The 26,462-nt window shown below is 41.6% G+C and overlaps 1 protein-coding gene across 6 annotated transcripts in view; it reads left to right on the top strand.

The window, feature by feature from the left end:
• The window catches only part of LOC133631040 (protein EFR3 homolog A-like), a 72,134-nt gene that overhangs the window by 14,076 nt on the left and 31,596 nt on the right, over positions 1 to 26,462 (top strand). For 4 of the 6 annotated variants that reach the window (XM_062023031.1, XM_062023030.1, XM_062023035.1 and 1 more), the window contains exons 1-5: positions 6,402 to 6,423; positions 18,880 to 18,956; positions 23,185 to 23,312; positions 23,976 to 24,126; positions 25,550 to 25,671. In XM_062023031.1, coding sequence (XP_061879015.1) covers positions 23,206 to 23,312; positions 23,976 to 24,126; positions 25,550 to 25,671 — 380 coding nt within the window. In that variant the 5' untranslated portion in view covers positions 6,402 to 6,423; positions 18,880 to 18,956; positions 23,185 to 23,205. Of the gene's footprint in view, positions 1 to 6,401; positions 6,424 to 18,879; positions 18,957 to 23,184; positions 23,313 to 23,975; positions 24,127 to 25,549; positions 25,672 to 26,462 lie in introns of those variants that run through there. The other 2 variants (XM_062023036.1, XM_062023032.1) reach the window with 2 other exon arrangements.

Below are 26,462 nucleotides of genomic sequence, written 5' to 3'. Positions count from 1 at the left end.
TCATTAACTTTAGAATTTGATGCCAGCAACACGTGACAAAGAAGTTGGGAAAGGTGGCAATAAATACTGATAAAGTTGAGGAATGCTCATCAAACACTTATTTGGAACATCCCACAGGTGTGCAGGCTAATTGGGAACAGGTGGGTGCCATGATTGGGTATAAAAACAGCTTCTCATAAAATGCTCGGTCTTTCACAAGAAAGGATGGGGCGAGGTACACCCCTTTGTCCACAACTGCGTGAGCAAATAGTCAAACAGTTTAAGAACAACGTTTCTCAAAGTGCAATTGCAAGAAATTTAGGGATTTCAACATCTACGGTCCATAATATCATCAAAAGGTTCAGAGAATCTGGAGAAATCACTCCACGTAAGCGGCATGGCCCGAAATCAGAATCAGAATCAGAATCAGAATAGTTTTATTGCCATTGTTTGAGAACGGGTTCACAAACTATGAATTTTTCTTGGTGCAAACGTGCGACATAAAACACATATAACACATATTTGGTATAAAAAGAGCTGTGACTGAGCTATCAGATAGACTTAGAAGGGATTCAAGGAATTCAAGGAGCTGCTGTTAGGAGTTCTTGTTCATTTGCCTGATGGCCGAGGGGAAAAAACTGTTCAGGTGGCGGGAGGTGTGGGTCTGGATGGAGCGTAGTCTCCTGCCTGAGGGGAGAGGGGAGAATAGTGTGTGTCCAGGGTGAGAAGAGTCAGCTGTGATCCGACCCACACGCCTCCTGGTCCTGGAGGAGAAAAAGTCCTGGAGGGATGGGAGCTTGCAGCCAATCACCTTCTCCGCAGCACGTACGATGCGTTGCAGTCTATTCTTATCCTGGACTGTTGCGCCGGGGAACCACACTGTGATGGAGGAGGTCAGGATGGACTCTATGATGGCTGAGTAAAACTGCACCAGCATCTCGGTCGGCACCTTAAGTTTCCTCAGCTGCCGCAGGAAGTACATCCTCTGCTGGGCCTTCTTGATGAGGGAGCTGATGGTCAGCTCCCACTTGAGGTCCTGGGTGATGGTGGTGCCCAAGAAATGGAAGGAGTCCACAATGGGGACGGGGGTGGGAGAGTCAATCAGGGTGAGGGGGGATGGTGGGGCTGTGACTTTCCTGAAGTCCATGATCATCTCCACTGTTTTCTGGGCGTTCAGCTCCAGGTTATTGAGGCTGCACCAGGACGTCAGCCGGTCTACCTCTCTCCTGTAGGCGGACTCATCGCCATTCGAGATGAGCCCGATGAGGGTGGTGTCATCCGCAAACTTGAGCAGTTTTACGGATTGGTGACTGGAGGTGCAGCGGTTTGTATACAGGGAGAAGAGCCAGGGGGAGAGTACACAGCCCTGAGGAGTACCAGTGTTTGTGGTTCGACTGTCCGAAACAATCTTCCCCAGCCTTACGTGCTGTCTTCGGTCTGTCAGGAAGTCATTAATCGAACTGCAGAGGGAGTCGGGCACGCTGAGCTGGTAGAGCTTGTCTCGTAGCAGTCCAGGGAGGATGGTGTTGAAGGCAGAGCTGAAGTCCACAAACAGGATCCTAGCGTAGGTTCCTGGGGAGTCCAGATGCTCCAGGATGAAGTGGAGGGCCAGGTTCACTGCATCATCCACAGACCTGTTGGCTCTGTAGGCGAACTGCAGTGGGTCCAGGAGGGGGGCGGTGATGTCCTTGAGGTGGGGCAGGACCAAGCGCTCAAAGGACTTCATGACCACAGACGTCAGCGTGACCGGCCTGTAGTCATTTAGTCCTGTGATCCGTGCTTTCTTGGGGACAGGGACAATGGTAGAGGTCTTAAAGCAGGACGGCACGCGGCATAGCTCCAGAGAGGTGTTAAAAATGTCAGTGAAGACAGGAGCCAGCTGGTCCGCACAGTGTCTGAGAGTGGAGGGGGAGACACCATCCGGCCCGGGGGCCTTCCGCGTATTCAGCTTCAAGAACTGCCGGCGTACATCCTCTTCTTTAATGGAGAGGGTCTTTACAGTCTTATTGTGTTTTTGGAGTCCTGTGATGTCATTGGAGTCCTTTGAGTCCTTTAACTCCTTTAATGATGTGCTGGCATTGTTGGGGAGGGTGATGGTGGGGGGAGCATGGCTTTGATGAGCTGAAGGCCGTTCATGACGACAGTAATGTGTGTTGAGGCCCTGAGCGAGAGTCCGGTCATTCAGGGCCTGGGGGGTTTTGGGCTTATAGTTCGTAAGGGCCCTTAGACCTCTCCAAACTGCCGCAGAATCATTGGAGCGGAACTGTTCCTGTAGACGGTTAGAGTACACAGATTTAGCTTTCTCCACTTCCCTGGTGAAGTGGTACTTTGCTTCTCTGTATGTACTTCGGTCCCCGCTTCTCCACGCAGCCTCCTTCTTCTTGCGCAGCTGTCGGAGCTTGGGTGTGAACCAGGGCTTGTCGTTGTTATAACAAACCCTGGTGCGCGTTGGAATGATGCACGCCTCATTGAACTGTATGTATGAGGTCACAGTGTCCGTATACTCGTCCAGATTGTTCGTGGCCGCTCCAATTGCCTCCCAGTCTGTCGTTTCCCAACAAGCACGCAACTCGTCCACAGACTCGGCGGTGAAACACTTAATGTTCCTCATAACAGGTTTAGCCAGTTTCAGTCTCTGTCTGTATGAAGGGATTAAGTGCACCATCATGTGATCTGATAGTCCAAGAGCAGCGCGCGGGACTGCATGAAAAGCCTTGCTCAGTGTAGTGTAGCAGTGATCCAGCGTGTTCTCCTCTCTGGTTGGGCATTTAATAAACTGTCTATACATTGGTAATTCCTGGCTCAAATTTCCCTTGTTAAAGTCACCAAGCACGATAACAACAGAGTCAGGAAAAGACCGTTCCACATGTAAGATCTGTCCTACGAGCGCGCGCTGAGCATCACGCACGTCCGCGCCGGGCGGGATGTAAACAGCCACGAGAATGAATGAAACAATCTCACGCGGTGAGTAAAAGGGCTTACAGTGGATGAATAAATATTCCAGAGAAGAAGAACAGTGTTTAAAAATCGCTGTCACGTCTGTGCACCAGCTATTGTTGATAAAGAAGCATAGTCCCCCGCCTCTTTTTTTGCCAGAGAGCGCCGCGTCTCGGTCCGCGCGGAGGAGATGAAAGCCCTCCAGTTGAAGCGCGCTGTCCGGGACACATGCGCTCAGCCAAGTCTCCGTGAAACACAACACACATGATGAGGAGAAGTCCTTGTTTCTTCTCATCAGCAACGCTAGCTCGTCCATCTTGTTGGCAAGTGAGCGGACGTTGGAGAGGAAGATGCCTGGTAGAGGCGTGCGTAATCCCCGTCCGCGAAGACGGACAAGTGCGCCCGCTCGCTTTCCTCTTCGGTGCGGTTTCCCTCTTTTGAGCACAGAATGGACCAAATCCGCAGCTGACGCTAAGATGACCGGTAACAAGTCCATAGGGACCAACATTGAATGACCGTGACCTTCGATACATCAGACGGGTGTATCAAAAACCAACATCAATCTCTAAAGGATATCACCACATGGGCTCAGGAACACTTCAGAAAACCACTGTCACTAAATACAGTTGGTCGCTACATCTGTAAGTGCAAGTTAAAGCTCTACTATGCAAAGCGAAAGCCATTTATCAACAACATCCAGAAACGCCGCCGGCTTCTCTGGGCCCGAGACCATCTAAGATGGACTCATGCAAAGTGGAAAAGTGTTCTGTGGTCTGACGAGTCCACATTTCAAATTGTTTTTGGAAATATTCGACATCGTGTCATCCGGACCAAGGGGGAAGCGAACCATCCAGACTGTTATTGACGCAAAGTTCAAAAGCCAGCATCTGTGATGGTATGGGGGTGCATTAGTGCCCAAGGCATGGGTAACTTATACATCTGTGAAGGCACCATTAATGCTGAAAGGTACATACAGGTTTTGGAACAAAATATGCTAGCCATCGAAGCGCCGTCTTTTTCATGGACGCCCCTGCTTATTTCAGCAAGACAATGCCAAGCCACATTCAGCACGTGTTACAACAGCGTGGCTTCGTAAAAAAAGAGTGCGGGTACTTTCCTGGCCCGCCTGCAGTCCAGACCTGTCTCCCATCGAAAATGTGTGGCGCATTATGAAGCGTAAAATACGACAGCGGAGACCCCGGACTGTTGAACGACTGAAGCTCTACATAAAACAAGAATGGGAAAGAATTCCACTTTCAAAGCTTCAACAATTAGTTTCCTCAGTTCTCAATCGTTTATTGAGTGTTGTTAAAAGAAAAGGTGATGTAACACAGTGGTGAACATACCCTTTCCCAACTACTTTGGCATGTGTTGCAGCCATGAAATTCCAAGGTAATTATTATTTGCAAAAAAAAAAAAAAAGTTTATGAGTTTGAACATCAAATATCATGTCTTTGTAGTGCATTCAATTGAATATGGGTTGAAAAGGATTTGCAAATCATTGTATTCCGTTTATATTTACATCTAACACAATTTCCCAACTCATATGGAAACGGGGTTTGTATATGAGGCTTTTACTATACCTGCACGATACCTACAGCGCTTCACAGTATACGTCACATTCACCCATTCACACACACATTTACACACTGATGGCGGAAGCTGCCATACAAGGTGCTAACCACGACCTATTAGGAGCAAGGTGAGTGAAGTGTCATGCCAAAAGACACAATTGTGGTTAGAGTGTCCGCCCTGAGATCGGTAGGTCGTGAGTTCAAACCCCGGCCGAGTCATACCAAAGACTATAAAAATGGGACCCATTACCTCCCTGCTTGGCACTCAGCATCAAGGGTTGGAATTGGGGGTTAAATCACCAAAAATTATTCCCGGGCACGGCCACCGCTGCTGCCCACTGCTCCCCTCACCTCCCAGGGGGTGATCAAGGATGATGGGTCAAATGCAGAGAATCATTTTGCCACAACTAGTGTGTGTGACAATCATTGGTACTTTAAATTGCCATGACTAGGATGGCAGAAGCTGAATTCGAACCAGGAACCCTCAAGTTGCTAGCACAGCCACTGTACCATTAAATTAAATTTTTTTAAAGCATATTCTACAATTTTTTGGTCCTAAATTAAGCATTTTCAAACATATAAATGTCTAAATGAACTAAAAATATAAATGTTACAGGAGTATCGTCCACTCGATAAGACCAAACAAATCGTAGGGCGCAGTTCAGTATCGCGGCCACTTATTGGCTCAGCCTCGGGCAGCATTACTGTACAGAAGTAGAGTCTCTAAACACGAGTACATTCAATAACAACAGCAGAAGAAGATGCTAGATTTGTTGCTCGTTGTTTTTACTTTTTAAAAAGTCATTAAAAGTCCTACAGTGACACTTGAAAAATTCTCAAAGCACATTGTACAACAAGCAGCAACAATTGAAAATATGGCAAAACAGATTTGTTTTTTGTATTTATACATTGTTTTGCCTTTTTATCTATTTCACTCAACTTCATTTATATAGCACATTTCAAAAAACAAAAAAAGTTTCGCAAAGTGCTTGCACAGGAAGTAAAACACACATTTAGGAGCAGGATGAAACTAAGGAGAGTCAATTGTAAAAAACATTAGTGAAATTGTTTTTTTTTTAAAAAGAAAATCATATATAGCAGATTATGCGAATTATAAAATTACGTCATGGTAACTGCACCTATGACCACACGTCCACCGCCACAGGTATCTTGGCAGTCTAGGGGAAACCCAAAGGTGTTATTTCATGTCTAGAGGGCTCTCATATTGTTGGGAAATGTATTTAGAAGGTAGTGAAGTGTTTTTATGCTCTAGCTATGAAAATATTTGACTTTTAAATAATAATTCCTACTTTGCGGAAATAAATTTATTGCGGTCACGTCCGAAACCAATGAACAGCGAGAAACGAGAGACGGCAGTATACTGTGTACCTTGTGTACACTTCTTACTTAATAAGTTTAAGTACAGAAGTGTGCCAATTTAGACATCCTTTGACTCCACCATGTTTCATTCCAGCTCACCTTGTTAGCATCACGTAGCCTGCACACACTGCATGTGTGTGTGTGTTTGTTTGTGTGTGTGTGTGTGTGTGTTTGTGCCCATTGAGCACACATAACAGATGTTAAACACCCCCACACACACAAACATGCATTTTGCTATGCACATGAATGTGTGCGTCCTTCAATGTTGGCATACTCTGTCTACACAATTACACTCCATCAGAATTGTTAAAACAACAAACACTCATTTGCGTGTGTGTGTGTGTGGTGGTAGGCTAATAGTTTTTGAGGTTCTTGGAGCATTTTAGTTTGGACTGCGCAGCTTCACCAGCAGTGTGAAACACTGCAAGGTCAGACAGTGAGTGGGTGTGCGGGGTGGGGAATGAGAGACACACACAGTCAGAAACTAGATGTCCACCTGGCAGGCAGGCCGCATTTTTCTCCTGGAACATGGATTCAGAGAACAACGAGTCTGGTAGGAGGCTAGTTTTGTTTTTTATGTTTTGCTAAAGAACTTAGCATTTTATTAGCCATTGAGCTGCTTTTGTGCAAACTGTCCAGCCCTCTCATCCTCACTCTCCAACCAGAGGCGAGCATCCTTATGCCACACAGGCGTGTGCACCAATGGGAGTGGCAGCAAATATTTGATGAAGTCATAGCAAGGCGCTCGCTCCCCTTCATGACCTGCACAAGGGGGATTGTTGCTGGAACTAATGTCTCTTTTGCTAGCTAAATTGCTAACATACTCCTGTAGTCCTCCAGTAAACGCCGACAGGTGAATGTGAGCGTGAAGGACGTGTATGTCTGAGTGAGCGTGGTCGTGCCGCGGGCCAGCAGATGTTTGATTGGCAGGCCGCCTAAAGCTTTGGAGGACATTGAGCTTGTCTTTCATGCACTGTTAAGTCACTCCCACTGCTGCGCTACATGCACACACACACACACACACACACACACACACACACACACACACACACACACACACGCACACACACACACACACACACACACACACACACACACACACACACACACACACACACACACACACGGCTGAATGTCCAAACTTCCCTTTGAGGAAGTGAAAAGTAGAAGTTTAGCTTGGATTCATTATTACAATTGTCAACAAACTCATACACTTAGAACAGCTGACCGACACACAAACGCGCACACACACACACACACACGGCTGAATGTCCAAACTTCCCTTTGAGGAAGTGAAAAGTAGAAGCTCAGCTTGGATTCATTATTACAATTGTCAACAAACTCATACACTTAGAACAGCTGACTGACATCACACACACACACACACACACACACACACACACACACACACACACACACACACACGCACACACACACACACACACACACACACACACACACACACACGATTAACATGTTTTAACCTTATGTCAGCGTAACCTATGCTTGCTATGATTGTGAATGTGCTGCATTCAGTGACATCATTGTTGTTCCTCCAAAGTTAAAGGCAGGGCTCTCCAAAGGGCGGGTGGGGGATTTTCAACTTGCAGCATGTTTTTTTTATTGTCCCATGGCATCGTGTAATTGTGTATGATATGAAACGTGCGTCAGGTGCTCGCTTTTGTGACTTCCTGTGACCGTCGGGATGAATTTATGACCCTGCTGTTTTATAGTGATTCGCCCCCAGTTACCCCCCGCCACCAATCACTGCTGAACTCACTGCTAAGCTCCTCCCTCTGAGCTGCACTTAGCTGATTGTGTAACCCAGAGGTAAAATGTCATCGGAGAAGTGAATATTTAGACTACTGCAATTGGAGACCATAGTATACTAAAGTGAATAAATACTGCATTTGTCAAAAAAATACATAGGTGCTGTATTAGTTTGATATAAAGAAAACTATTGATAAAAAATATTTTAAAACATGTAATATATTAATCCCGAAGTGATTCTGTGTGACAAAGTGAACATCCAATCCTGTCATGATTGATGCTCAGTTTTGACTAATAGGATTGAAGGCCCTCCCTAGTGCTGGGCGATATGGAAAAAATGTATATCACAATATGGATCAATTTATATCACGATAACGATATACCACGATATAGCTATGGTAAGCTTTCAGTTCTATGAAAAATGTAACATCATACATGACCACTTACCTTTTTTCTCACTTTATTTGCAAGTGAAATAAACAAATACATTTGGTATAGCAAACAACAATAGCAACAAAACACATTTTTCAAGTTTTTAAAACACATTTTTAAAGTTTTTTTTAAGTTTTACAAGTATTCAATTTTCTCTGAAGTGCTGTCAGAACGTTAGATCATAACTAAAAATAAACAAATACTTTTGGTATCAGGTGTAAACAATTGTAATAAAAAATCTTAAAGTGCACGTCTCTGGAATCATTAACGTTAGCCTTTAGTGCAGTCAGAACAGTAGTAGATCACAATGAAATTTAAACAAATACTTTCGGTTTATCAAGTGTACGGGACTCTACCTTTAACAATGAGGCATGCGATGGCGTCTGTTATTTGTCTGTAAACGCGGGACGTTTTCTTGTAGGGTTTGTTTCGTACCAGAGTGTCTTGAATTTTTGGTTGATTGGTTTTAGCGCTGGTAGCATTGATTGGTGTGACTTTGCCTTTTGGGTCTCAGTGTACTCCTTCTCGTGGTGTTTTCTGAGGTGGTAGAATAGATTGGTTGTGTTAGCGTTGGGCGACGGAACACTTTTCTTGCATACTTTGCATATGACCGTTTTCTGCTCTGAATCCGTCGCTTTGAACCCAAAATAAAGCCAGACTGACGAGCTACCCCCTCGTTTGGGTAGGAGTTCGTCCTGGGACTCCGTCTCTGCCTCATGTGTGTAACCCAGGTAATCCTCAACGGCGGGAGACGCTGGACACAAAGAGGGCACGTAAAGCGGCGTCATGTCGCAAAATGGAAAGAGAAATGCGAGCCTACATATCAACGCATCCTTTTCTTTGTAAAAAAAAATATTGTTTTCTCTCCCGTTTGACACCAAATACACTTACTGAATGTGCAATTATTGTTGTTGTTACTATGAATAATCTGATGGCACAAGCCCTATGGATAAAATACAGCCTATCGCTTGAAACGATAAAAATAGAAATGACACGATAGATATTTTTATATCGTGCCCACAATATGTATCGTCATATCGCCCAGCACTAGCCCTCCCCGTCTGGCCGTGGCTAGTATGACTTTCAGGTCAGTTTTTTGTTTGTTTGACTATTCTTCTTTGGCTGGATTTGGATCCCTTCCCTGGACTGGATCCAACACTTTTGAGACTTTCCCTGGAGTTGGATGGCGAGCTGACCGGAACCTGGTAAACGTGACCCGATTGGTCACGTAAGACAAAAGACATTAGGACTCCAAAAAAAAAGCAGACTGACTTATTTTATATATTGTTTATATGTATATAGGTTATTTTAATGTGGACAGTTGCAAGTTTATAACATTTGCAATTAAATGCAAATAACACTTAAAATCCTGTGTACGCGTCCATTGTTGTTGCGCCCCTTTGGCTCAGAGGAACCAAGCATCCTTCTGATTTGGCTTAACTATCCAAAAAGGTACAAGATAGCACTGTAAGTGTTACAATTGGCTGAAATAGTTTGGTGTTGGTCATTAGGAGGACTGATGAGCTCAGTAACCTTCTGGAGGCAAAGATGAACTCATTTGTCACCTTGATGCCCAACAAGCTTCTTTTCTTTCCATCCTTTCTTCTCAAAGGTCTCCTTTTATAACCTTCATTCTTCCTCTCCTGCCTCCTTAATTTTGATGACATCTTCCTATTCCTCTTCACGCCTTCAATTGGTAGAATTTTTTTTAATAGTCTTTGTGCTGTTGCTTCGATAGATGATGTGACTACCTGTAGCTTGCCATCAGACTGACACAGCCCGTTGAGGAGGCGTGGCTTCATTGGATGTTCTCATTGGATTGGTGTTGTCTTATCATGAGGACCAGGTATCTTAGAACTTTTGTGAAGGAGAGGATTAAGAAGAGGAATCATGGAAAGAGAATGAAGGTTTACACCTACGGACTGAAATAAGAATGAAACATCTGTAGTGTTTCCAGGTATCTCAGATTTCTTGTGACGTTCTTTGTCATCTTCCTCCTCTGCCCCATCCCTCCAGGAAACATGAACCTCTGCACTTCCTGGCTGTTTTGTCTTTGTACTATGAATATTTAAATGAGACCTCGTTTTACCGTCAGCCTGCATCTTTCGATCTTAATTCTACTGGAACATCAACCTCAAGGTGCATAATTACCCGCCTTGATGTTTCTCCATCAGCTACATCTGTCTGTATGTCCATCTCTTGGTGAGAGGGGATGCTTTTTGTACCCTTTAAAGTTGAAAAGCAGGATATGGTGACGCATGACAATGAGCCAAATCAGAGGCAGCTATATAGTTGTTGATGCACCTGAGAGAGAGTGTGTGTGTGTGTGTGTATGTGCGTTCTCAGAAGACATCAGCTAGTGTGTCACTGACAAAAACTCTCCATCACTTTAATTGGTTTTGTCTTTCCTTCTTGTGTGTCAGAGCATCTCCATAGCAACCAGTCCGTCCATCTTTTATCCTATTAATCCATAGTGTTTGTCCTGCTCGTCTTGGGGACTCCAATCAGTCCCCTTTGCTTGGAGCTCAGCAACGAGTAGAACCCATTGTGGTTGCTACACAGTGACAGCAGGTGTCCACTTACCTACTCCTGTCTCGTTGTAATTTGAGCTTGTGAGGGCAGCTCACATTGCGGCCTTGCGGCGTTGGGTTCTGAAGGAAAGCATGAAAGTTAACCCAGGAGCTGCCGCAGGTGATGTTTGTGAAGAACCTGCAAGCATGTGGTTGTTCCTGACTTAGTTGGACCTGCTGAAGCAGAGAGGAAACGTCTTTAGTAGCCATGTCGTCTTTCGGCGTCCTGAGGGCGTATAGACAGGTTCCTCGCACTGAGGGGGACGAGACCTTCACTTACAGCTCAACGCTGAACAGGCGAGCACTGCTGAGCTCTGGTAGGTCCAAGATTGGTTGTAATAGTTCTATTTTCATGAGGAATTTATTTTATCCCAGTTTCTAGGCTGACAGGTGAAGTGAATTATATTTATATAGCGCTTTTCTCTGGTGACTCAAGGCGCTTTACATAGTGAAACCCATTATCTAAGTTACATTTAAACCAGTAATATCGGCACTGGGAGCAGGTGGGTACAGTATCTTGCCCAAGGACACAATGGCGGTGACAAAGGATGGCGGAAGCGGGTATCAAACCTGGAACCCTCAAGTTGCTGGCATGGCCGCTCTACCAACCGAGCCATGCCATGTGTGCTTCTTTGATGCGGTCAGCTTGTACAATCATCAGTGAAGAACATTATTCTACATCCACCTGAGATCCAGCATCCTCTGCCGTGAACATTTGTGTTGTGCATAACGGGGCTATTTTGTCTACTGCAGAGGATGCTGGTTTTCAGGACGCTATTCATTAGGGTTTGTCATCACAGTAGGGCTGGACATATCGAGCTTGATAGTACCTATGCCAATGTGGGTATTAGTACTGGATCGATACTTGTGTGATCGGATCGATACTTTTGTTGCAGTTTTGCAGATTTTCTCAATTTTCCTGACAGTTTATGCGACTACAGCATCTCTTCTTGTCTATTAGTGCAAACAGCGCATCTTTCTCTTGCTCACTCAGGCACGCCTAATCCCTTCTCTCCCTGCTACTTTATACTGACTGCTGATGTTATTTTTCACAAATATCTGCCTGTAATCAAAAAAATATTTTGTTTTTGTTTACATTTTAAAATTTATATTTTTGTTTCATTGATGCTTATTTGTTTTGTTATAGTGACTTTTTTTCTTAAAATGATGTAGTAAAACGAAATAGGGGAATTATTTTTTGAATTGATCTAATATCACATTGTTTTAAATTGTTGTATTTAGTTATAAAAACATGTTTTGCATACATTATTTATCCTGTGTTGTCATAATCAAATAACTACATACACATTTAAAAATGATTCAATGGTCATGACATTACTGGTCAAAAGTATTCGTATCCGTATAAGCAATACTAGTCCTTTATGTACTTGATACCGAATCAATACCCAAACAATCACTACAGTGCTATCTCAATTTTCGTTGGTAACGTGTTCTAAAATGTGCAACAAAAACCGAGTTGTTCTCGTGAGTCTGGGCCGCACTCCTTCCTGTTGGCTTTACGGCTGACTTGCGCAAAGTCATTCTGCCTTCTTTATATCTCCACCGCCCTTAAAGTATAATCATGAATTTATTAAGATTACATAATATAAAAAGCTTCTTGTTGTAACAACAAAACAAATTTGTAGAAGATACCATGAAATGATAGGTAGGTAGGAGATCACGGGGAAGACCCAGGACACGGTGGAGAGACTATGTCTCCCAGCTGGCCTGGGAACGCCTCGGGATTCCCTGATAAGAGCTGGACGAAGTAGCTGGGAGGGGGGGAGTCTGGGCTTCTCTGCTTAGGCTGCTGCCCCCGCGACCTAACTTCAGATAAGCGGAAGAAGATGGATGCACCATAAATGCAATCTTACATCCATGCCTTTACTAAGCAACTCACTAGTTCAACAAAATATTTGAGTTTTTAAAATTACAATATTTGTTATCAAATATAGCCATCATATCTCATGTATTCAGGGCAGCACGGTGGAACAGGAGTTAGTGCATGTGCCTCACAATACGAAGGTCCTGGGTTCGATCCCCGGTCTCAGGGTCTTTCTGTGTGGAGTCTACTTGTTTTCCCCGTGACTGCGTGGGTTCCCTTCGGGTACTCCGGCTTCCTCCCACCTCCAAAGACATGCCAACTAAATTAGCCCTAGTATGTGAGTGTGAATGTTGTCTGTCTATCTGTGTTGGCCCTGCGATTAGGTGGCGACTTGTCCAGGGTGTACCCCACCTACCACCCGAATGCAGCTGAGATAGGCTCCAGCACCCCCCATAACCCCAAAAGGGACAAGTGGTAGAAAATGGATGGATGGATCTCATATATTCATGATCTGCCTTACAGTGATATAGTGAAGAGATTTTTTCAAACCAGACAAAACATTGAACTAATGAAATACAATATGGATGATGTACATTTTTGAATAGCTTGTATTGATATGGTGAAGATATTTTCTTAACAAAAACAATGAACTAATGACATGAACTTTTTATATTTTATACTCTTGGAATGGCCAACATTGATATGGTGAAGATATTTTCTTAACAAAATCAAACAACTATTGATGTGGTATAATCATGAAAAAGAAGTGTGATTTTCAGTTTTATAGCATCAAAGAGACAACCAATGGTACGTTTTCTTGCATTTTTACAGAAGTTCTAGGAAATGCTTTCCAAAGCATCGTAAAAATGGTAAGATCTCAAAAAAAACCTTAAAGAGCCCCCTTGGCCCCCTGCTGATATTTTTGAATTCCTCAATTGTATTTTTTTTTACTGGCATCCCTGATATATGGATAGCATTTATTAAGCCAGTTTATTCAACTTTTTAATTACAAATTACTGTACATGACGTCTTGTTCAACCCTGTTGTGGGTTCGCTAAAAAAAAACTATATAACCATGCAACCAATGATGGCTCAGTCGCAGATTTCGAGTTGGGGATGTTTATTGGACCAACTCAAGGTCACCAGTGCACAGGGTGCAACAATATATACAGTGCAAAAATTGGTGAAAATTAACAGTAAATACAAAAAAATTAAGTATTTATAAAATGCAGGAATGAACAATCCCCAATCACTGTTTGTACTATATTCCAACTCTCCACAACCAACCTGCTTACCTACTCCCACCCCGACTGAATGAACAGTCTTCCTTAAATAGTCCATAGTTCATGCTAAACATGATTCGATATATTTGTATATATCCATTACATCATCAAATTAAACTTAATATTTAGCAACTCCATGAATAAATAATAAGTCCACCTTAAGACCACTTGGTCTGGTCCACTGGTCATGTGACCTCCGCAAAGCGCGCCAATGCGCACTTATATGGTGTCATCTGAACATGTAGCGTCTTTTTGACCGAACTCCACGTGACGCCATGACAACAGCCTAAAGCTTGGTGAGTGTCTCTTGTGTGCGTGCTTGGGTCTCGCGTGTCTCGCGTTGTGGTGTACATCTGACTACACGCCACTCAAAACGTTAGATTCTCCAAGTCACAACACTGACATTGTCTTTTTTTTTTTTTTTTTGAGTTTAAGTTTATTTGGAACATGCATGCATACAACATGATACATCACAATTTCCAGTTTCTCTATTCAACATGTTCGAAAAGGAGTAGAAAGAAGCAGAGCTTTTTTAATCCTACCCTGTTTCCTTTACATAGCAGTTGCTAAAACTTTTGTTCACTTCCTGCTCTCAATTTATTCACAATATACTCCATAAGTAATAACAATAAAAATAAATAAATAATAATTGGTGAAGTAAGTTATATTTCATAGGGTGCGATGAGTAAGATTATGTAGAAAATGAATGGATGGATGAAATAAATTCAGAATGTTTATCATGGTTATTCTTCTTTGTACTTTGTAAACACTTTAAGTTTGAAGAGTTTCTTGAAGTGGATCATATTAGTACATTGATTGATTTCTTTGCTTAATCCATTCCATAATTTAATTCCACATCCTGTCTTTGTGACAGTGCGCTTGCTCCTGGCCAGAGAGAGAGGATAGTACCGGTCCTCAAGTGACGTCGTGATAAGAGCGCACCATCATAAACCCCCACCTCCCAACACTTTTACCTAACATAATTTACTAATCATGTTTTCGGTATTGATAAAAAATAATTGTGATTATATTTTGGCCTTAATCATGCAGCCCTAACTCAGAGTTGAACACAGCAAAGTGCTCCCTCGTAATTTTGACAGTAAAATGGGAAATGACACAATCAGCAGCCAAACTAAGAGCCTTTGTTTGCTTACTTACGACTAAAATGGAGTTGTCTAGTATGTTCACTATCCTATTTAATGGCAAAATTGTTCTTTGACTGCAATAAGAAACGTGTTTAATGTATCATAAGTTGTTTCATTTTTTAAAAATATAGCCAACAATGAATTTTTTTTGTGATCCCCTTTATTTTAAAAAGTATCAAAGTACATTTTGGTACCGGTACCTAACTATTCGCATCGGGACAACCCTAGTTAGAACTATATGCTACTTTTTATTAGAAATGGCAACAGCGGAGGATGAATGCCCCACAACAACAGAATCAAGAAGAAGAAGGAGCTTTTATTGATTACACAGCGGGCTACAATGGCGAACTCACATTTTCGGGACTTTTGGAGAGCCCAGATAGTTACACAACAGCATTTCCCAATAATTAAGGAAAGTTGATTTTGCATAATAAGTTGAAACAAAATGCCAGGTAATGTCCCCTACCTAATTGGTGGCATTTTTTGGGGTCCTTATACACACACCATAATAATACCCGTAAATTGAAGCACAGCTGACTACGGTAGCTGCAATGCTCCGACAATCCATCAAGCAGTGCGGCTTCGTAGCTTACCAAAGTCGTACTAAAACATTCAGAAACATTTTTGAGCGCAGTGTGCGATGTTCTGTAAGCTCAATGAAACATCAAAGTTTTAGTCTTACTGGTGCTTGCTGGAGTCATTTATTGAAAAGGCTTCATTTAATCTGCAGTTCAAACGTTTCTCTCAGAATCGTGTATAAAGATAGTATGGCCAACTCGGTTTCAGGCAATCTCCTCAATGATTGGTCAAAAGGCACTCACGTGACTACAGGGCGCAATGTTTGCTACCAACTTTGAGCTGATGCTCTGTTTATGGCGCTTCTCTGTTAGTTTATCGACGACTATAATTGCCCCGTTTACACAGCATGGGGCTGCTCCACCCGCGAGAATTGTGGAAAGCTTTTTCATCGCTATCCCAACAACGTGGAAACAAGACAAGTATGGGAAGTAAAGGTCTGCAAACAACACCAGAGAGCCACCAATTACAGCGTCTTATGCCAGATAAACGCAACCTCTGCGTTTTGTTCAAGAGAGAACACACAGAAGCTACTACAAATAATACCAGCAGAACACACTTAGGAGAAGGTTTGACAAAAACAGACTCTTTGAATCTCAGTAAAACTAAAATAATGCAATTCAGTAACAGAAGAGAAAGTAAAAAAAAAAAAATAGAGGGACATTTAAAGAGTAAAAGAAACCAAATTTTGGGTGTGATAATAGATGAGAAAATGAACTAGAAAACTCATAAAAATATACAACATAAAGTGGCAAGAAATATGTCAATAATGAATAAAGCAAAATATGTTCTGTACCAAATATCACTCTGTATTCTCTACTGCTTGCCAGTGTTACCATATCTGAGTTATTGTGCAGAAATATGGAGAAATAACTACAAAATTACACTTATTCATTTAGCGTGTTACAAAAAAGAAAGATCAGTTAGAAAAATACATAATGAGTGATACTTACAGTGATTACAAATACATTGGAGGCATCCACCACAGTTGATATATTTCACACAAAAGTCAAAATTAATTTGTGAATGTTGCTTCAATGATATTTGTAGATTTTGGTAAAATTAGGGTAATTTTTTTGGTTGTTCTGTGTATTGTTTTGCGTTTATTGTATGTGTGTGTTGGAATGCCTCCTGGTCACTAACACTGCAGCAGTGTAGCAGTAGAGTGCGTCAAATACGGCCGCAAAATTATACATTTACGAAATAAAAGCATGTTTTATTGTAAGTTTATGAGCTGGAGTCTGTTTAGAACTCTATATGGACTAATTTTTTTGATTAATTTTATCAGAAAAACTGATGCAAAACAACAGCATTTGGGCTCAGCCGCACACATCCTTGGTCGCAGTCTGTTGTTCCGTTGGCCATACTCTCTTTATACATGACGCTGGTATTTCGTGTGACTACCATAAATTGGTCACACCTATCATTCCACCATGTACCATATAAGATTGGTTTGAGGGCCGCAAAACCAGAAATAAATCATACACAAGGCGCTGCGGGTTTTAAGGCGCACTGTCGATTTTTAAAAAATTAAAGGCTTTTAAGTGCACCTTATACTCCCAAAATACGGTACCAACACAGTGTTTCCCATAAACTGCCAAGATACCTGTGGCGGTGGGGGCGTGGCTATGGGTGTGGTCACCATGACATCATCGAGTAATTTGCATAATTTACTACAATGATTTGATTTTCTCTAAAAAGGCTAAAAAAATGTATACTTACTAATTAATAATAACAGTTTTGTTTTAAACGTCCATCCATCCATCCATCCATTTTACAATATAATTACAACACTTTATGTACATATTTATATACAGATTTGAACAATAAGTTATTCACTGAAATATATTTATTAATTGTGGTTCTTACAAAAAATATATCTTATAAAATATAAAAGCTAAAATGTCTCAAAGCTCTGCCCCTTTAATTAGTGCATACTAAATAATTTAACTTTAGCCTACTACTACAACCATATTATTTACCAGCAACATAAAGTGAAACAGAGGCAGAGGTGTCCTGCCACAGTCAGTAACAAATAAACAGAAAACAGTAGTGGTGGTAGATAGACACAGAGCTTCATTAAACATCTGATCCACTGAACAAAGAGCTCCAAAAATCTTGAACTTTAGACTGCCATCAGTTTTACTCCCTAGACTTAACCATGTGTTTCCTACTGCCTGCAGACTTTGCACCCTTTGTTATATACACATGTTGTGTTTCTAATATAAATACATTTAATAAAGTCAAATACAAATAAGGCAACAAGAGAAGTATCCTACACTTCTTTTTTGTAAAGTAAATCTGAACAGCCAATATGGGCATCTACATCAACTACCGGTATATGATTTGCCTGAGAAGCTGGAGAGGACAAAAAAAATAAAAAATAAAAGTTTTTATTTTATTTTATTTTATTTATTTTTTTAAATTTGTGCCGGACGTAAATCTTTCGTGGCGGGCCGCCACAAATAAATGAATGTGTGGGAAACCCTGCAACATTAAAACTACCATTTTTTATTTTTCATAGAGTCTAAGTCACCAACGCGTGCAGTTCTTTGGTTGGGCACTCGATTCCTCCGAATGATGTGCGTACAAAAGTATCAAGTTTGTTGCATGCAATTCTTGGCCAAATGATAATAAAGACGGAATGCGTAGATGAAGATGGTTGTAAAAATGTGTGCATTTTTGTTATGGGGCATCCAAAACAGAAATACCATTGTACAAGAATTGAACGTGAAAGTATAGCAATAATTTGTGGGAAGAAAAAAAAAGTTGTTTTTCATTAAAATGCAACTCAGAGATGAAAATCAGTACAATACAGTATGTCCAGTAAATTTTAGAAAATGTTTAACCAACATTAACATCAACTATTAGTGGTCACAGCTAATTGCTATGATAATAAATGTTTGAACAACGGCGTCGTGGAGCGGTTGGAGTTGCCGCCTGGTGCAGCTAATTAAAGTCTGTTCTCGTGGCTCAGGGACACTCAGGTGACGACCAACAAGGTCAGTGTGAGCCTCCTCTGCTCCTTTAACATGAATTCACCTTTGAGGTGGTGACTGGAGGCAATAATGATGGATGATGGCTTTACGTAGACGAGAAGTCACGCTGCAGAGAGCAGCAGCCGGTGTGTTTCATAGGCGTACTGCTCAACATTCCATAATAGTCACAGCTGTCCAAAGAGAGGTCTTACTGCAGTCAATGTGGTACCTCTTAAATCTCTAACTTCTTGTGGAAGTGTATAACAATATGGGAAGACGCAAAAAGCCAAGGAAAAACAGTCTCACCATACGTGATAGCTTTCTGAGAAGTTTTAGAGACGACATTCACAAGGTTAGAGGCTCAATTGTTTGTGTCGACTTTCCATGGATGATACTGAAGTACTTAATGAAATTTTTATTTCTCTTTCAGGAGTGTGCGGCTGCTGTGGGCCGCTAAGGCCACGCTACAAACGTCTGGTGGACAACATATTTCCCGAAGACCCCAAAGTAAGTGTTGCAGAAGTCTTCAGTGTTTCGTCTACATTTACAACGTTGAGATGCCAAGGTGGGGTCATCAACTCAGGCACATTCATAGCTCTTCAACAATTACATTTGGGGTGCACACATGCATGTGCACTGCATCTGTGTGTCTCAGTGCAGTGTTTCCCATAATACTCTATAATGTATTTTTAAGTGCAAAGATTTGTGCAGGGACATCCACTGTTTAAAGCAAATATTAAAAAACAACAACTCACAGTTGATTTAACTTTTAATTATGTAAATACTTAACTAACTGATGTTTCGCTGGTTTCAGATATCATTTCTAGATGACAGTTTATGAGGAGGCGATTTGTCCAGGGTGTGCCTTCCGCCCGAGTGCAGCTGAATAAGCTCCAGCCCGCTCGCGACATCCAGAGAAACAAACGGTGGAAAAATGAATGGATGGATTGAGGATCTATCTAGTAGTTTTTCAGTATCCTCATATTCCCCACGTTGAACATTTTTTTGGGTGATAACCTCCGTGCTTGTGCGACATGACTGGCTGGCTCTGTGTTGCCTTGGAAACACTCGAAATGAAAGTATTGCTTTGCAGAACGCAGACTAGACTTTCTTACCTCCACCAAAGAAGTTATGTTCTTTTTCCAACTTTGTTCGGTGTTTTACTATGGGGATATCACTTTTGGCGTTGCTGGGAGCCTTTCTGTCATTAAAAGCCGCGTGTACATATAGCTTACATCATCACAACATCTGTTTTGGGCGCACTGTTTCGGTCTTTTTCCGGCCAAATTTTTGTTGCATTAAGTTAAAGTTAAAGTTAAAGTACCAATGATTGTCACACACACACTAGGTGTGGTGAAATTTGTCCTCTGCATTTGACCGATCCCCTTGGTCAACCCCTGGGATGTGAGGGGAGCAGTGAGCAGCAGCGGTGCCGCGCCCGGGAATAATTTTTGGGGATTTAACCCCCAATTCCAACCCTTGATGCTGAGTGCCAAGCAGGGAGGTAATGGGTCCCATTTTTATAGTCTTTGGTATGACTCGGCCGGGGTTTGAACTCACAACCCACTGATCTCAGGGCGGACACTCTAAGTCAATAGTGCGCAAATAATAAACTATGTATAGCCATTCACACTGTAAGTACCTGCTGGTGTTAATGTGTATGTTAGTGTGTTATTGTGGTCATTTTTCCCACCATAACACACATATACATATACATATATATACATGTATATTAGAGATGCGCGGATAGGCAATTATTTCATCCGCAACCGCATCACAAAAGTCGTCATCCACCCGCCATCCTCCCAAACCCAACATTTTATCAAAACCACACCCACCCGCCACCGGCCCGTTGTTATATATCTAATATAGACGATGCAAGGCATTGGTGAGGTTAAAGAAAGGAGACTGATCCAATGCAGCAGAGACATTCAATGCGTGCCACGCATTAATATCTCTTGGCCACGCATTAGTGGCTAAGAGATATTAATGCGTGATAATATTATTTATCAATATTATAATATTATTGTCATTTCCATTAAGAAAGTGTTGACTATTGTTGCCAATGCCCTCAGATCAGGAGTGCGTTCCTCACACTTTGTGTGCGCAGTTGCAGCAAGCAGAACGATGCTTTTAAGAAATTAAAAAAATGTTTTAGAAAGACTAGGCCTATATTTTCGTTAGGTAAAAAAAATGTTCTGAATTTATTTCAATGAATATTAACTTGTTAACGTTAAAATGCTCAAATAGGGACGAGGGCGGGGTGCACAGTGAAACAGTGAACAATTTTGTGACAAAGATGAACCTTTATTGATTGATCTGCAGCCATGACAAAATATCAGACAATCTCCATTGTCAACGACAGGCAGGAAAATAAAGATAAACACATAGCCTATGTTGTAGGCATAGGCATAGGCTCATACGTTTTTAAGTTGAAATAAAAAAATAAATAAAAAATGTGCCTCATGAGCCTTAAACTGTCAATCACACGCACAAACTTAAATTATACCATAACATATGTATGTCATCCCTATTTAAACAAAAATAAATTAAATAAATAATAATAATTGAATTATAATGAAAATAGACGGTCGCGACAAACAAAGCAGGCTAAATAGCCTTACATTGTAGCCAATCGGAGATGCGCTTCACTTGAAAGCGAGGCCAAATAATTAACACACAGTAGTATATCTCGAATAGAAAAAAACCACAATAAACAACGCAATTGCCTTAATTCCTTTGCATTGTAGTGCGCCCAAACAACACGTAACCATCAAAATTATTCAGCTGACCGAACTCAATATAGGTTAGACATGGGCTTATTTGGTATAGCCCAGGTAACGTAGACTAATTCGTTTAACATATCCAACCGTATGTCTACTTACTTTTTTTTTGTTAGCACTATGCAGGAATAAAATGGCATCTACAGTGCCAGGATTCAGGCGAGAGCGCCTGGCCTCTAAAATGCGCCCTGGTGCGCTGAAGGAGCGCTCACTTGCGGCACTTGTTGCTGGGACACATAGGATTCTCTTTATACATTTAACTATGTATATATATTTCCGAATTGGTTCAACCGCCACCCGCCCGAATCTATTTAAAATCTATTTTTTTCGTCATGTCAACCGCCCGACCCGCAGATTATCCGTGGACTCCGCGGTTGTGTCCGCAAACCGCGCATCTCTAATGTATATGTATATGTGCCGTGTGTGTGTGTGTGTACATATGACAAATGTACTTTCTTCTGTTGCTTTTTTCTGTGTTTTTTTTCATGTCACAAGTAAAAATCGGCGGCTGGGTAAAACTATTGATGTGATCGATTATGAATTGATATCGTTAAATATTTAGTAATATTGATTATCCTGCCCAACAGTGTCATGCTGATTGACTATGCTAACATTAGCTGCCAACAAAAGTCAGTCGGGGTAAAAAAATAATAAAATAACGGACTTACTAACATTATATACTAACATCCGCGGGCCATGAATATACAAACAGTAAGAGAAGCCATTGCAACTTTGTTAGCAAAGATTTATGGCCATACTTGCCTTGTTCTCGAGTTTGAAATGAACAACATACAACATTATGATTTTGTAACATGAACATCTGACTGACACTGTTGTAATTATCGATTATATTTGTAACTGAGAGTGCCGCAGTACTTCGGTGGTGCCTTTGTTTACATCTTCATCTCCCACACGTAGCAGTGTCAAGTGCGCTAGCGAAACCATGCACACTTCCGGACTGTACAATAAATGTGGTGTGCGTTACATATGTCTGACCACACTAACAAAATAAGAGTCCCAGAAGAATAGCATACATATAATACCAAACTATACCTTGATACCATTTGCAATATAATTACACTTTAAATTGCAATTCCTTTGTTATTGTACTTTTGAGACTTTGGGGAAAAATGTAATTGTCCAATGTTTTGTGGTGAAGAAAAAAAAACTAATCACGTTTGTATTTTGTAGCAGGTTTAAGATATTTTTATAATTACGTGTAGAGCCAATCAAATTGAATCGAATCATGACTTATACATTTATAACCTTATTAGTAGAAATCAAATTGATGTGGAAAATTGATCAAGATGCCCAGACTGCGACTGAGTTCTTTTGAAAGTCAAACTAAAGGATGCGACTTAAAGACGAGAGCAAACATCGTCAGCTACCATGAATTGATTAACGTGGACCCCGACTTAAACATGTTGAAAAACTTATTTGGGTGTTACTATTTAGTGGTCAATTGTACGGAATATGTATTGTACTGTGCAATCTACTAATAAAAGTCAGCTGTTCAGACGTGGTTAAAGCTTTAAGCAGTAGCATTTAATCATGTGACCCTGTTAAAACACAGTTCTACTCACCAGGGAGAGATTTGTCTTTATTATTACTTTGCTGTTCTCCGCCCACATGCTGTCTGAGGCCTTTGGCGTAATCAAACAGGTGCAGTGGGAAATGGAAACGCTTAAATCAGTCGCCGCCTCGTCAAATTAATTATCACTTGTGGAAAACCTGAGGACAAGAAAAGACTCTGGGGAGATTGTGTCTGAAATAAACTCCCTCCTTCTAGTCCTCACAAACGACCTGCTGGGGAAGTGTTTACTTTCATTTCATTTCGGCTGACCCTTTTTCATTGATGCACGTTAGCTTGTAGCATTGTTAGCGTGATGCAGTTGAAGCATATAAACGCTTTCTTTTTCATATCACCTGATTTTGTCTTTTTGTTCTTTCAGGATGGTCTGAGCAAGTCGGACATGGAGAAGCTGACCTTCTACGCTGTGTCTGCACCGGAGAAATTGGACCGGATCGGAGCATACCTGGCTGAGCGGCTGAGCAGGGACGTGGTGCGCCATCGCTACTGGTGAGTGATGGGAATTCTTCTTTCAACTTAACGCTGGCTGTCACCATAGGACTGCTAATAAACCCAATCAACAGTAGGCGCAGCATTTATATCCAGTCTCCAACCGACTTCTGTTATCATTGTTAGATGATATGTTTTGAAGCTAGAATGGTTTGAAAAATGTGGGATTCTAATATTAATTTCACTGGAAACATTAAGTAGTTTGAATTATTAAGCTCAAAAGGGATTTGTGGTATGGAAAAGTGCAAATTTTTGGAATGTGGAAAATTGTTATCAAGAACGCTCTGATTAAGGATGTAACGATTAACAGTATTAATGATGAACGGCGGTGAAACCCTGAGGTTTAGTATTATAATTTTTAAAATGAAAGAGATTGCAAAACCGTAAGGATAACCGCATTTCAATAAACTCAGGGACCTGTGTCGCTGCTTATTTACTAGATAAGCAAGCTGGTGTGCTAATGGCTGGTTAACTGAATGCTAACATGAATAAAATAGACATTGGCGTATTTTCCCATTGAGAAGCAACATTTGTCAATTTAAACTTGTATAGAATAATTGCTGTCTGACAAACGATCATAAGCAGTGCAACCAGGAAGTGATAAATGGGATAAAGGCTGTTTCTTCCAACATTTCATGCTAAAACAAGAGTGACTGTCCTCAGGAACGTGGTAATCGCCATGGAGGCTCTGGACCAGCTTCTGATGGCCTGTCACTCTCAGAGCATCAAGCCCTTTGTGGAGAGTTTCCTGCACATGGTGGCCAAACTGCTGGAGTCCAGAGAGCCGAAACTGCAGGTCCTGGGGACCAACTCGGTAAGCACCACATGACTTACGTTCTCCTGGTGCCAAGTTTAATTAGAACCCCCCTTTTCAGCCTCATTCCTGAGCTGCATGTCACTAGTCAAATGTGAAATTGCTTTTAGGTGTTTTATGTGGGGATTTTTTCGAGATAAAAGAGGCGAGGAGACAGCGCTGCTGCCCGGAGGTGCATGTTCGCGCTTAAGCACCTAATTTAACGTTAGACTGCCATTGCAAATGGCTTTTATCACAAACACACGGCTAATTATTATTATCCTGTGAAAGCCGCTAGCGAATGTCAGCCCCGTTTCACTGTCCCCCCGTTTTCAAGGTTAGTGCAAAATGTATCTATTCATTTTTTTGTCTGCTCCAGCTGTGTTGCTTCATTTCAGCAGGAAGTGAAGGGCATTATTTATGAGTGACGTTTTTATTTATGAGTGGTATTTTGATTTATAAGTGGTATTTCTATGCTGAGAGAGTAGCAGGTAGCTGAGGTTTAAGGCAGGTTGCTGCTTGTCTGCACAGCACCTTCGGGTCAGCGATGGGTTAATTAAATTTTTCCTTGTGGCACCGGCAACGTTTAATGTGTGGGCTTGTTTATGCGTCATGCAGGGGGAGGGGTACCATGGGACGGGAGACCGTTCAACTGTGTTGGTTGTGTCAGGTCACAAAACGAATGCTTCAAAGCAGCTAATTACAGTAGGAAGGCAGAGATGCACAATGCAATTACTTGTCTCTTTGATGTGTTATTGATGATATAATTTTTGTCACTGCTGTCATAAGTTTTGCACCAGAATCAAATGCAGACGTGTCCGGCTAAAGCAAATACATGATTAAGGTTCAATAAAGGTGAAATGTCTGGAAGCGACGTCATTTGTTAGTCACCTGACTCCCATGTCATCTTTTCTTCCTCTGTAATGGTCCCGGAGTGGAGACAATGTCGTGTTGTTTTCTTCATACTCTAACAAAGGTCCAATGCTCACTGAAGAACACATTCCATTTCACACACACAATAATGACTTTTATTTCAAATGGACTCAATAAAACAGTCTTCATTCCACTAAGTGTGCCTAGTCTTGATTGGTCTTATTTACCTACTCGAATCCTTCTCCTCTTCCTCCTCCCTGCTGCTGCTTCTTCTCATCCTTCGGCTTCTTCTGCTTGTGCTGCTTCTTCCGCAAACCTTCACACTACAAAGATGTTGCTGTTAATTTATCAGAAGGTGAAATACATAATTACATTTGATCTTGAAGACTGTAAGAAAATGGTAGTTGGCTTTTCGTTAACATCTTCAGCAGTGACTGTAAGGTGAGTTCCAGGTGACAATGATGATGTCATCCACTGAGAGCAAAACAGCAGGATTATCTTCTTTTGTCCGTGTTCTGTTGAGAGGTGCCATGATGCAGCGGTCAAAGTGTGTTCTGATTTCTTCCTGCAGTTTGTGAAGTTTGCCAATATCGAGGAAGACACTCCCTCCTACCATCGCCGCTATGACTTCTTCGTGTCCCAGTTCAGCGCCATGTGCCACTCTACCCACGAAGATGTGGACACCAGGACCAGGTGAGATTGATCATTCTAGACCCTGCTGAAAGAACTTGTCATTGTTTTTATTTCAAGCTCACATGGCAGCTGGGGGAGGGGCTGTCATGTATCACTCGGTGGGAGTTGGCGACGCACAGCAGCACCTCTGCTCTCCTGCTGCAAGTGTCAGCGTGCCAATGGTTCAGTGATGCATTGATTTAACGATCAATGAAACGATACATTGACGAGAACATGAGTAGCTCTGGTTCACGTTGTTCACGAGATTATTTATTTTGAATTCTTTACATTTAAATCAATTTACAATCTGATTTATTCGGTGGAAATAATTCAATTGGCTTTGGCTTAATGCTAATACAGTGGAACCTTACAAATTCAATTGGTTTTTAATCATGATTTGTAAATCGAAAAGTTTGTATAGAAAAACTTATAGTATTTCCCCATAAGAAACAAAGTAAACATGAATTATTGATCCTAGCCTCGACAAAAGTCCCTATTTTAGTAGAAGAATGCAGACTTTGAAGACACTTAAATGCAGGGGTCGCCATACCGCCAGTCCAGCAGTTAAAAAATTTTTGGGAAAAAAAATAAGACATTAGTGACATCCCCACCCGGAGAGTGACCAACAGACCCTCCAAAAGGCACGCATTAAAAAACAAAACAAAACAGCAACATATGGGAAAACAGCAAGAAGCACAATGAGAAAAAAACTAAATGTTGACATGCAGCCAATATTAACAACACAAAGCTTTGTCTTTAAAAAACTAACCAAAAATATATGTACAGTATATGAATATATTCACATAAATATA

The sequence above is a fragment of the Entelurus aequoreus genome, linkage group LG16, assembly GCF_033978785.1.
Source record: "Entelurus aequoreus isolate RoL-2023_Sb linkage group LG16, RoL_Eaeq_v1.1, whole genome shotgun sequence".
NCBI classification, from domain to species: Eukaryota; Metazoa; Chordata; class Actinopteri; order Syngnathiformes; family Syngnathidae; genus Entelurus; species Entelurus aequoreus.
The sequence above is the reverse complement of the archived record's forward strand: the minus strand, read 5'-3'. Positions and strand labels throughout refer to the sequence as shown.